At 47.9% G+C, this 13,208-nt stretch overlaps 1 protein-coding gene across 3 annotated transcripts in view; it reads left to right on the top strand.

Moving 5' to 3' along the window:
• WASF3 (WASP family member 3) overlaps positions 1-12,756 on the top strand; it is a 91,226-nt gene extending 78,470 nt beyond the window's left edge. For 2 of the 3 annotated variants that reach the window (XM_029210420.1, XM_029210422.1), the window contains 4 exons: positions 1,733-1,908; positions 5,735-5,998; positions 7,309-7,676; positions 9,618-12,756. In XM_029210420.1, coding sequence (XP_029066253.1) covers positions 1,733-1,908; positions 5,735-5,998; positions 7,309-7,676; positions 9,618-9,775 — 966 coding nt within the window. In that variant the 3' untranslated portion in view covers positions 9,776-12,756. Of the gene's footprint in view, positions 1-1,732; positions 1,909-4,776; positions 4,944-5,734; positions 5,999-7,308; positions 7,677-9,617 lie in introns of all 3 variants that reach the window. The other variant, XM_029210421.1, reaches the window with a different exon arrangement.
• Positions 12,757-13,208: the final 452 nt, after the last annotated feature.

Below are 13,208 nucleotides of genomic sequence, written 5' to 3'. Positions count from 1 at the left end.
TGCTTCTTTTTTGTTATATTCATTAGTTTGCTGTAGTTTTTAGATTCCACGTATAAGTGTATCATACAGTACTTGTCTTTCTCTGTCCGACTTACTTCACTGAGCATAATGCCCTCCAAGTCCATCCATGTTGCTGCAAGTGGCATTATTTCGTTCTTTTTTGTGACCGAGTAGTATTCCATCGTATATATGTACCACATCTTCTTTATCCATTCATCTGCTGATGAACTATTATTATTTTTTGATGAGCTTCCCCACCCCCCAAAAAATCGAATACGAATTGCACATCTTTCCGTGTCTTTATTAACACTTGGCATGTGTTCTGTGAATTTCACGTTCACGTCGTCTGCCAGCACATCACTTGAGCCTCCTGGGTACCTGGGCTAACAGCTCCCCTCCTCTCCCATGGGCCTCCTCTCCTTCTGGACACCTGAGCAGCTTTCTGCCCAGCATGCCTGCCTCTCCCCGTGGACTCTGTCCCCAGCACAGGGGCTCCTCTCACGTGCCAGCCCCTCCCCTCTCAGTCTTCATGGTTTCCCGTTGCTCTTGGGATAAAGAACAACATTTCTACGCAGCCTTCAAGGTGTTACCCACCGTTCGCCCGAATTCACACTCGCCTTCTGTCGCTTCTCCTGGCGAGATGCTGTCCCATGGCCTCTTGAGTGCGTCTGCCCCCCTCCTCTGCAGGACTCAGGCCTCCTCACCCTGCAGAGCTCGTCCCAGCCTCTCGGGCACCCTCCCTGACTTCCAGACCGGACAGCGTTCTCTGTGTAATACATTCGTGTTGTTGCACATTTCATAATTGTGCATTTACCCGTGTGACTCTGGGCTTCCCCGCTGGACCTCAAGCTCCATGAGGGCAGATCCTTGTCTTTTGTTGTTTGGCGTTTGTACCGTCCGGGCCTGGCAGGTGCTGGGACGTAGTGAGCACCATCGCTCACCTGCACGTGATCATTCAGTCCGCGTTTACCGAGCGTGGACCCTCTGTAGAGCCGTGCGTGGAGGTGCCGTGAGGGGAGCGTAGGACTTAAAGGCGCATAGTTCACCTCCCTAAAGGTCAGCAGATCTCACGGGGGAAGCAGGAGGGACGTAAACACACGTAGAAGTAACTGTCCTCACCTTTAAAGAAGCACCTGCGTAGGACCCAAGTTATTTATCGAAGACATTTTTGCTGGCAAAGTAGGGCTGGAGCAGGAATGATTCTTTGTATGGGAGGGAAGGTAAGTTCTTATCTTGTTTTTTTTTGTTAAGCTAGTTGCAGGGTTCGCTTAAATATTCTGCAATAACCTTTTCAAACTGAAATGGAGCATTTAAAATTATGCTTTGAAAGATGACTGCACGTTAACAAGTCAGAATGGTGTAGGGGTGGGAAACGATTTCTCTGTCTGGTGCGGGCAGGTATCTCATGAGTATAATAGGGATCTAAAAGGTGTCATACGTTGAAAACGAGCTAAATCCTAGTGAAGTGAGAATTCTTGACCAAAAATGATGGTAAGCGACTCTTGAAGTTGCAGCACGGTAACTCTGATGTGTCGACGTTAAATCGTTAGGTATGTGTTATCTTGGTCGGGTCTGAGTTGGGTAAGCATGTTAGAACGTTCTTGACCCGGGAGTGATGGAAACGGGCCTGCCTTGCCTGCACGCCAGGCTCGTGGCTGCCGGGGCCGCTGCACTAACCCGCTCTTTTCCTTCCCTCTGTCTCGGCACGCTTGCCTTCCTTCCCGGACGTCAGGAGCAAAAGCGTATAGATGGCACAACCCGGGAGGTGAAAAAGGTTAGAAAAGCCAGAAACAGGCGCCAGGAATGGAACATGATGGCGTATGACAAAGAGCTTAGACCCGACACCAGGCTGTCGCAGAACGTTCACCACGGAGCATCTTCCGAGGGATCCCTGTCCCCAGACACTAGGTGTGTGTGCGTGTGTGTGTGCAAAGCCGGCCTTGGCTTCCCTGTAAATGGAAATGCACGGTAGCATTGTGCTTCTGTGGCCCACAGTGTGTTTCCAAACTTTCCTTAAAAATGAACGGTATATATGCTTTGACTTCGAAATAATAGTTTACAGCAGTTTTCTATGACGTTGGGTTACTTTGTGTGATTTTCTGTCTCTCTGGCTTAACTTGAGCATTCCATTAACCTAGATGTACTGTTTTAACATTGATTCTGAATTTGGGCATAGTGACTGCCTATACTGACCCTTTTAATTTTAATAATCATTTAATTCTCTCTCTGCCTCTTTTGCTTAGAATGTTGCCTTTCCTTTGCCACTTGGTATCTGAACCGATTGGTAGGTGGTGGCTGATGTGATCAAGGAATAACTGTTGTTCTTTTTGATAACCTTTTCTAAAAGTGATGAACAAAGATTTTTTTCCTTCAGTTCTCTCATCTTATGTATTCTAACTGCAGGAGGAGAATTCTGTTGAAGTTTATTTTAAAAATTTGTTAGCAATTAAGTAAAAATCTCTCTTGCAGATGTGAAAGATGTGGTCAGTAAGCAGCATTTATCCCAAAAGGGCTTCACTGAAGGAGAAGAACTGACCAGTCAATTGTAACTTACGGTTAATTTCCTATTTCTGCTTCTGTAAAGTTGGAGTCTTCCCGTCAGTGTTTAAAAATGTGAATAGAGAATTCTTACGTGATTCAAGGATGTTTCACAAACAGCAACAACCTGGACCTTGCGTTAGATCTGGGTTTGTTTTCTTTTTATGTTTGTCTTTATTAACCTCAGTGTTTAGCACAGACTGCCAGGTGGAAGATGCTTTTAATATTTGGTGGTTACAGCCCTATAGGTACTCCTACCCCACAAGGGCTGTCAGTCATTTTCTATGAGGCAGGTCTAGGTCATTCTTCTGTACAAGCTGTGATCGGTTAGCTATTAGAGAATTATTGGAGCTTTAACTGAGCCCTGGCCTCAAGTTTTAATCTTTATGTCGGTTTATTTCTGTGGAAAGTAAGAATGATGACACACTTGTGCCCATAGTTCTTTGGGTGGGAGAAGTGCTTGAACTTGATAGCTCCCAGGAGGGCCATTTGGGTTTTGTTTTTTTACAGCTAACTTAGTTGTGACTGTTGACTCATGCAAAACATATACTTTGTAATTCTCCATATATTCCCTTTCATTTCAGTAGGTAGATGGAAAATGACTTTTTTTAATCCCTCGGTTGAATAATTGATATTTATTCTAGAATCTGAGATTGGATTGTGCCATACTGGGTGTACAATTGATGGATGATATCCCTTAAATTATTTTGGAAATTTTTATTTTTTATTTGACTAAAGTATATCACTATTTTTCTTATTATTAAATAAGATAAACTTTCCATATTTGGAAATTATAGAAAAAATTAAAGTATTCATAATCCTGTTATCCAAAGAAACCACTTTTTTTGCATTTTAGTGTGTTTCTTTCTTTGGTCTTTTTTCTGTAAATGTGCAAATTTTTTTTTTTACAAAAGTGAAATCCTGCTCTGTTTTCTATCTTTTGATTTTTTTAACTTCTTGTATTCATGTTTTAAGTATTACTTAGAAACTCGGTTTTTAGTGGATGTATTCAGGATAACTGAGGGAAATTTGAGTATCAAGTATCATGGTATGTGTGTAAGTTGTTCATATAACTGACATATTTTAAGCCGATTGCATAAACTGATGGTAAGTTTTTACTCTCTTTGTAGATGGTCAGGAATGGTTTGATTCTAAGCGTACGTTTAGGATAAGACTTGATGCAGTGCCTGCCCACTGCTCTCCCCAGCGATCCGGAAGCCCACCGTCCTCGCCCCTTTCCTCCTCCTGTCCTGGGTGTTGCAGACGTCTGACTCTGCCCACCCTCCCACCCACAGAACCCTGCGGGATTCGTTTGATTCTCCCACTGGGTCTCCACTGCTTACACCTACTTCCTCCTGTTTCCATCTTGTCTTCACTCCTCCAAGTTCTCTTTCCCATAACAGATAATTCCTGACGCTCATGCAGCTTCAGGACCACCTGCTCGTGCCCACACTAGTGCCGTGTCTTCTGTGGCTGATTTCTGCCTTCCTGTAGGGGTCCTTGTCTCTCAGAGGTCACCCCCCTCCTCACCTCTCCTCCAGCCCACCGGTGTCCCCTGTACTTGGGCAGTGACCCCTCGAGTGACCGGTCCCGTCTCCCACCCACCCTTCGTCAGAGCCCTGTCCTTCCCGCTCTCCTGCTGTAATTCTTGATGTCGGACATTCACCGCCCGTTCCTTTCCTCCATCCGATTATGCCGTTTGTATTGCCTCCTTTCGGCCCTTTATCACCAAGCTGCTTTACAGGACAGCTTTCCAAATTGTGCCAGAGTATTCCCAGTTCCTGGCTGCTCATCCCGTCAGAAGCACTCCGTGTTTTGTAGATGAGTCCGTTTCCCTTAGAAAGTTATGCCCAGTCTGTGACGTAGCCCCCCCCCGACAGAGCCAAGCACCCGTCGTCAAGGACTCCAGAGTTTTAGGTATTTACGTTTTTAAAATAAGATAAATCTAAATACAGGTCAGAGTCTTCCCCCGTTGAAAATATTTTTAACTCTCTGACCAGCAAGCAGTCGCCATAGTTCAGAAGGCAGTCACACGCACACTGTAACCTAGAGTTTATAGTGCACTTCGGGGAGAAGAAAGTGAGTTACAGGTTATTATTATATTGCAATTAGGGAAGGAAAAAGAAAAAAGCCAGCGATCTTTTGCCATTTAAAGAACTTTTCGGTGTGGTGTGACGCTCCAGGGACACTACTGTCTGAATTCCAAAGACCCGATGTGTGTTTGCCTCTTTCCTTCAGAGGGAGAGACACAAGCTGAATCCTAACAGAAACCAGCAAGTAAGTGTGAGAAAAGTAAGAACGAGAAGAGAAGAGTGGGAGAGAAGGAAGATGGGCATTGAGTTTATGAGTGACGCCAGGAAACTGCAGCAGGCAGGGAGCTCGGGAGACGACAGGACGCCCAGAGGGTTTGTCGCTCCGCTTGTTCTTGGATCGCAGCCTCAGCAGCCCCCTGCTTCGGCGTCACGAGAGGATGTGCCCCCTGTACTGACCACACGTCCCGTAACGCGGGTGACTAACACCCTGTGACGTTGCCGAGCCCTCCCCTCCCCCAGCGGCCGGGTACCAGCATCCTCCTGAACCCTGCTGACTAAAACGAGACGTGCATTCCTTTCAGAGTTTGCCTCCCACCCGTGCGTTCAGAGACAGCAAGAGGGCCTCTGCGCATGGCACCGCACTCCTCCTCTCCTTTTTGGCTAAATATGTTTCTTCTGTTTAAGAAAACTGCGACTCACCGTATCGCATCCTTGATTTCTTTTTCTGTTCTTACTGTTAATATGTATCCGGTTCGTCTGCCATTTGATAAGGTCTCATCATAGGCTCTCAGTTTCGTTGCCCTAAAATCTGAGGTCTCCGATGCCATTTTCAAGTTAAGCACAGTGTGTCTTGCAGCCTCTCTTAGAAAAGAGCCGGCTGCGATGTTGAGGAAGGGGGCTCTGCTGTCTGCCGCTTGCCCGTCCGTGTCCGTCTGATGCACTCACTTCAAAGCTGCGGCTCTGAATCCGCGTAACCCTGGCGCTTGCTGATAAAGTCGTGATTACACTGTCGCTTGTGGGCCTAGACCTAGTTGACGGGAAAGGGAATAAGCGTGTGATTTCTGTGCCTTGGCCGTGTTATTATTCAAATACATGCTGATGCCTGGCAGGGGAAATCTTTTTCACTTACGTCGTTTTCTCCCACCCCTGGTTCTGGCCGTCAGGTCCCACGCGTCGGACGTCACGGATTACTCGTATCCTGCCACCCCCAACCATTCTCTGCACCCGCAGCCCGGGACGCCTTCCCACGGAGCCGGTGACGCACCGCCACGCGGGCCGGCAGCCCAGGCCCCCGAGCACGAGTTCCGGCCCCCGTCGGCCTCGGCCAGGCACCTGGCCCTGAACCGGCCCCAGAAGCCGCCTCCGCCCCCGCCGCAGGCCGCAGAGGCGTCGCAGGCCCCCGCGCCCCTGGCTCCCGCCGACTACGGGTAATTCCCCACTCCCGGGCTCTGACCGTGGCTTGCCATTGCACTGGGGTCTTGCTGTGCGTGGTGGAAGAACTTTCACTGAATAATCACACTGTGGAGGCCAGGATGCAGCCAAGAATGACCGGATACGGATACTGTCAGTCGTGAGAAATCCTGTGTGAAAAAATGCAGTGTCATGCTGCTCCCCCTTTTTATTACAGACAAACCTCAGGTTGGTGTCTGTATTCGCGAACGCACGTTCCCTTTATGTCTGAATGACTGAGCTAAGGCATTGACAAAGGATGAGCTGCCAGTTTTGTGAGCCTGTCCCAGATGCTCCAGTGTCTCTCTGATATGCCGGGCGAACCGCAGAGAACTCGTATCTCAAAGGAGAAAGCTATGCAGTGCGGCACTTGCTACACTTGTACATGTAACCCGGACCTCTTGGTACCCAAATACTCTTCTGCCACCAGGTCCTCTTGTTTTCTGTCGTTCGGGAAAAATTCGAACACCACCTAAACAAAGACCCTCCTGTTTAGCGTTTGTTAATTGAAGCCCCCGCCTGTGTTTTGATAGGCTGTAGTTTTCGCACAACCTCAGTCTTTAAAGAGTTAGCCCCTCCGAGTCAGCGCCCAGGGAAGTTGAAAATGTGTTTCCATCAACAGTGTTTTTCTTCACTCCAGAGCAGCGTGGGTCACATTCTGAATGTATGTCCCTCAGCTCCCTGAGGTTTTCTCCCTGTGGTTGGTTCTCTTTAAGTCAGGATCCCCAGAGTGTGTTCTGTGGCTCTTACCAAGTATCAGGCAGAGAGGGTTTGCGGTCCAGTTGGTTTGGAAAGCTCTTGGCTAAACAGAACTCAGCAGATTTCTTGGCTTGGAGGGGTTTTCAAAGCTTTGGATGTTCTGATGGGCGTCGTGGGCTTGGGGAATTGCCATGGAGACGCGATATAAAGTACAGAATTTTCCAATCTGATTGGCCACAGAACCCTTGTAAGATGGGTTTTCAAGCCCCCACTTCTGAGATGCCTCGTGCAAAGGATGCATTTGTGCTGCCTTCTTAACCTCTGCAGTCAGCTGTTCCAGTGTTCCACAGAAAGTTACGTTTTCAGTGGTTAACTTTCTGGTGCACGTCAGTAGATGCTCTTGAATTCCGACCTAGGGATTTATGTGGTCCTGTGGTCCAAAGCGTGTATGTTCGTGTCCTGCAGTGTTGTAAATTCAGCTGCCAGTGTGCGTCTTGTCCGGGGAGGCCTCTCTCCGAGGCGTGCGGGAACCTCCGAGGTTGGGACCCTGGGTTGCTCTTTGGTGACTCTTGTTTCGTGTCTCCGCCAGGATGCTCCCGGCACAGATCATGGAGTATTACAACCCCTCAGGACCCCCGCCGCCGCCGCCCCCGCCCATGATCCCTTCCGCACAGACTGCCTTCGTCAGCCCCCTCCAGATGCCCACGCAGCCCCCCTTCCCAGCGTCCGCCGGCCCCTCCTACGCGGGTCCTACCCACCCTCCCTCCGGTGGGCTGGTGGTCACGGCCCCGCCCCCCCCGGGCCCCCCGCCGCCGCCACCGGGCCCTCCAGGTGCCGGCTCTTCGCTCTCCCCCTCCCCGATGCACGGCCCGCCTGGAGCCGAGGCAAAGAGGCCGGAGGCTGCGCAGCCGCCCGTGAGCGACGCCCGGAGCGACCTCCTCGCTGCCATTCGGATGGGTGAGTGCGCGTCCCGGGACGCTGCCCCCTGTCCCGGCGGCTGCAGCCTCGTCTGCTTCCAGGGACCCCCTCTGCCCCAGAGGGCCGGTAGAAGAGGGTTGAAGGAGCCTTGTTTGGTTTTCTTTTTTCTTAATAGTGGATACATTTGTTTTTCAGTGCAAAGTAAGCTCAGTGATAAAGCACTGAATTCAGGAAAGCTTTACTTGAGCAGAAACGGATAATAAAAATGATCATTAGTTAATTGGATCTTTTTTCTCTGCGTTCTACTCTAAGGGCCAAAGTATAAATGAAAGAAAATGAGCTCATGTCAGTGATTTAGTTTTTTTAGAAACCTAGGATGTAACTTACTTAGCCTTTTCATATTTTTAGTTTGATGTGCTAAGCCAGTAGATTTCCAACATTTATTTAAGTAGCAAAACCCTTGTCAGGTGAAGGTCCTACACCAAACCCCAGAGCATGAAACCTTAAGAGGTGGAGCGTCTCTGGTCAGATCAGGGCGGGGAGCTCTTGTATGCATTGACGTTACTGACGCACGATGATTTTGTCAAGAAAAAAGTCCCAGAGTCAGAATACCTCACTGATCACGCGTTTGGGGTCCTGGTAGGACAGTGTTTTGCTTTTTGACACCTGTGAGCCTTGTCCAATGAGAGGGATCCGTAACCTGGATCTGTCAGAGGAAACCTCTGAGGGGCCCACATCGAGGGACGTCCTACAAAAACATGAAGGTCGTAGAACGCAGAGATTAAGGGAGGTTAATGAAACGTGGCAAGTAATGTAACAGGTGAGATCCCATGGCGGATCCCAAACCTGGTGGAAAACTTTTTTCGTTTGTTATATTAGGTCTATTTGCAAAATTTAAATAAAATTCATAGAATAGATGGTACTTTTTTTTTTTTTTTTTTTTTTTTTTTTGCGGTACGCGGGCCTCTCACCGCTGTGGCCTCTCCCGTTGCGGAGCACAGGCTCCGGACGCGCAGGCTCAGCGGCCATGGCTCACGGGCCCAGCCGCTCCGCGGCATGTGGGATCTTCCCGGACCGGGGCACGAACCCGTGTCCCCTGCATCGGCAGGCGGACTCTCAACCACTGCGCCACCAGGGGAGCCCGAATAGATGGTACTATTGTATCTCTGCTGATAGTCTGATTTTGATCAATTTTTTTTTTTAGGAAAGACACATGAAGTATTTTAGGGGCAAAGGGACATCATATGCCACTTAGCTCTCAAATGGTCCAGAAAAAAAGTATGTGTGTGTGTGTAAATGAGAGCGAAAGAGGATAAATTTGGTCAGATGTTATCAGTTGGGGAATCTGAGTAGGTTATATGGGAACGTTTTTCTACTAGTCTTACGGCTACTTTAGAGGTCTGAAATTACTCTGAAAGAAAAGGTTAAGGAAATAACACAGCACATTGTTAGATATCCCATTTTGTTACTTACAAAAGTAAGAGAGTAAGATGATTGCGATCTCATACCCATTTTCAACGGTAATTGTTGAAGTTGAGCTTCCTCACTTACCTCGCCCTCTTAGCCAGAAACTTGGCTCTGTTTCCCAAGCCTTTGGGTTCCAGGCTGTCCAGGAACACGGTCCACTATGGGGGCCACCGGCCACCGTAAATCTACCTTGAAACAGCCTCTCGTGCCCGGTGGCTGCCAGGTCAGGCTGTGCCGTCCTGGAGTTTTCTTTCACGGTGCTCGTGTGCACTGAAATTGTAACTGACTTTCTTACATTTCAACGCATCGCTGTAAAGAACCCTATGACTTTGCACATTCCTTTTTTCTTGCTCATGAAACTCTGTTTCCCAAGCTTCTCCCCTCAGATTTCTCAAGTTTTTTCTGAGAATGTCAGTAGGGAGAACAGCAGCCGGGTAGACTTCCCTGTCCGTTCTGTGTGATTGGAGCAGTAAGCCGAGGGGTGTCATTCTAAGCCGTGTCCCGTGTATCCAGGAATTCAGCTGAAGAAGGTGCAAGAACTGCAGGAGCAGGAAGCCAAGCGCGAGCCCGTGGGCAACGACGTGGCCACCATCCTGTCCCGCCGCATCGCCGTCGAGTACAGCGACTCGGACGATGACTCGGAGCTGGACGAGAACGACTGGTCCGACTGAGGCTGGCGCCCAGGGCACCGGGCTGGGGAGTGTGCTGACGATTTCTGTGGCCCCGGCGCCCACATAGTGGTATTATAATCCCGTAGCTTAGCGACTTTTGTATCGATAATGTGAGATTGCTCTTGCACATGCAAAAATTCTGGGTTTTTCAGTATTTACTGTGGAATACTTAAGTGCCACGAAACGTAGCAAACCGTGCTGCACACGAGGAAATAAGCTGTAACTATTGCATTGTCCTGAAAACAGCCTTCTGCTTCCTTTCTCCTGGCCATGAAAGTACTTAGTGCAGTTTGGGTTCACTCCCCTTGATCATTAGAATCCTGCAGACTCGCTGTGTGTTTGTGAAGCTGCCTGATGTCTGGTCTTTGCAAGATTAATGACTGCGTCAGACTGATGTCTTCCCATCAGTAAGTGATACTGTTTCCACTTCTTTTTTTTTTTTTTTTAAATGTGTTTCAGAAGAAGTTGGTTCTAGAGAGAAAGATTTGACAAGTAGGAGAATTAGACGTTTCTGTTTTCAGTCTCTCGGCCTGGTAGCCTCTGTGCGTTGGAACGCTCTGTTGAAGAATTGCGTTTCCTTTGCTCACTCTTGTGAAATGGGAACTTGGCCCTTTGCAGGCAGGATCCCCTGTGGGCACCCATGGAGTCGGTGCTTGTTGAGGAGTTTTGTAAGAGGTTTCAGCAGTGCAGTCGTAATGAAAGTGGAGAACAGCCCTTCTTCCTTCAGGGCCACTGCCGTGTGCGACGGCACGCAGAACCCTTGGCAGTCCTTGCAGCTCGGGTGCCAGCCTGCCCGGACCCGGGTGGCCCCGGGTGCAGAGCCCTGTACAACCTCTCTTCCGGAGCCATGTGCCAAGTGAGGCCACGTGGAGGCCTCGGTGCTGCCGAGGAGGGGCCAGGTGGCACCTCGCCCCACCTGGTCTGAATCCTGACAGCTTCAGTTTAGGTGAAAGGAGACTTGGGCAGCTTTGCACCTTTCCTGGTGCTATGGCCATTTAGGGACCCAGCACGAGTAGGGCCTTCGCTCTGTCCTAGAGGCACATCGGTCCCTTTCCCACACGGTCGTCAGCACACGAGGCTGGACCAGGTACCTCAGAGGAGAGTCGCCCCTTCGCTGGAGCAGGTCATGTCCCTTCCTTGTCCCCTCCCACGTGGTGACACGTGAGCCCAGGCAGATTTTCCTGCCCAAGGCAAACCCCTGGGAAACTCATGAATGAGAGCTTACATTCTGTAATGCTGGGTGAAGGGTAACTGCTTGTTTGGAAGGAATAAACATCCCAGGCTTTGATCTCAGATATAACTTCACAGATGTACGAGACACTTTACCCACTGAGCAGTTCTTTCGTCTGTACCGTGTGTCAAACGGACTGTGGGTCCTAGTGACTCTCAGTTGTGACCCAGGAATCTGTAGCTGAGACAGAGGTGTTTGGGTGGATGGCAGAATGTCAGCAGGACCCCGACTGCCGGGATTTGTTAATGAGTTCTCCTCGGGACGTCACTGGCCCCCCATCACGTCTGTGTCCCCGAGGGACACTTGTGGCCTGTGGAAGGTCGTGGTCATCCTGTAAGGCCAGCCTGACGGGCTTTTAGTCACCTAGGTTGGAACTCTGAAAAGCCTCAGGTCTGTATTACCTTTCCCAGTGCCCGGGCCAGGTTATCTGAGTCTTTTCAGCTAAAGCCAGCTGTCTGGGCACGTGGTTCTTGATTGAGTTTCTGTGTCTTGGAGCTCGTCACCATACGTTTATTGCCTGTAAGTAGTAGTTATTAATGAACTTCTCAGTTTCTCTCTTTAATTTCTCTCCTTTTTTTTTTCCCAATGTGGAGGCCAACTGTGTTGGCATTTTCCTTGGGACTTCTACCAGTTTTGATTGTATTTTGTCTTTCTTATAATATTTTGTCTTTAGCTTTACTTTGGATAAGGAATCACCTGTGTCATTCTAGAACTTGCATTTGGTAATGCTTCTTTGGTTTTTTTTATGGCCCTTCTGTCCTCAGGATGGAGAGAATGCGTAAAGCTACTATCCATGTCAGGATTTCTTCTCTTTATATCTCATTACGATAAAATTAGTGGCACTTTATCCGTAAATATTCATGAGCCTGTTAAGTATTGGTTGTCTTCCTGTAGTTTAATTAGCAAGTTATTTTCAACTTGATATTCTGACTAGTGAAAGAGCTTTTGCCCTGATGTGTTATGTAGCCTTTAACAGAAGGGGAGAGGACTAAAATCCAGTGTAGATTATTTTTTGCAGTATTTTTCTCAGCGCATTTGATTTATTCTAAAAATGAAATCCAGACTTTTTCTAATATGATAGTACATGAAAAGGAAAAAGTGACTATTTTGAATTGTCCGTTCTCATTTTCAAAAAGTATTTACAAAACAGATGGAGAAAAACATGTAAATGCATCCCTCATATCCATGGATTTTACATTTTAAAGTAGTTGTATGTTGTAAGGTTATTTTAAATTGTCCCGTTTCCCCCAGTGTGTATTTAGTTTAATTTCTTACAAGCTTTTCCTCATGTCATAGATCAGGCAGAGGGATGAGAAGATTCCTCAGAACCACCCATGATGTGGTTGATTTTCTGTTCTTGGCCCCAAACCATAAGATTTGGTCACTTATGGTTTTCTTCAGTAAAAGTATACTGTTGGAGAATTAGCATTTTCATTTCAGTAAATTTTTAGAATATCGAAATCTTTTCTGAGCACCAAGTGGCTAGGTTGTGAAAGTTTTGTAATAATTTGCAGCTGAAATTCATGATACATTTTCATCCTTTGAACACTCATGGGAATGTGTCAGCGACAGTAGCAAGTAATTTTTGTTTTCTAAACCAGAGTCTGTCATCTTGCAGTATCACCAATGCTGTTGTACATTGAATTTAAAGTGGTATAAAAAAAAAAAACCTCCTAGTAAACAATTTTTATCTGTTTGTATATCTTACTATAGATTATGTACAAGTAACATCTAAATAAAATTACACTTTTAACCCTAAACACTTTTGCTTATTTATAACAGTGTTGTATGTTTAATCTTTGGCGGGGACGTGGGTGGGGGGGAAGTTGGGGGTTGGGTGGGGCTTTTTTTTTTTTTTTTTTTTTTTGCGGTACGCGGACCTCTCACTGTTGTGGCCTCTCCCGTTGCAGAGCACAGGCTCCGGACGCGCAGGCTCAGCGGCCATGGTTCACGGGTCCAGCCGCTCCGCGGCACGTGGGATCTTCCCGGACCGGGGCACGAACCCGTGTCCCCTGCATCGGCAGGCGGACTCTCAGCCACTGCGCCACCAGGGAAGCCCAAGGGTGGGGCTTTTAATTAGCATTTTCATTATTAGGTAACAGAAGATACTGCTCTGATTTCCATTTAAATTTCTGCACAATTCTTGTGTAGCCAAGAGTTCAGGTTGGATTCTCGAGTGAGTCGGGAAAGCACTGGTATAGT

This window comes from Monodon monoceros, unplaced genomic scaffold (genome assembly GCF_005190385.1).
Source record: "Monodon monoceros isolate NGI ecotype Baffin Bay Population unplaced genomic scaffold, NGI_Narwhal_1 Super_Scaffold_8, whole genome shotgun sequence".
NCBI lineage: Eukaryota > Metazoa > Chordata > Mammalia > Artiodactyla > Monodontidae > Monodon > Monodon monoceros.
The sequence above is the reverse complement of the archived record's forward strand: the minus strand, read 5'-3'. Positions and strand labels throughout refer to the sequence as shown.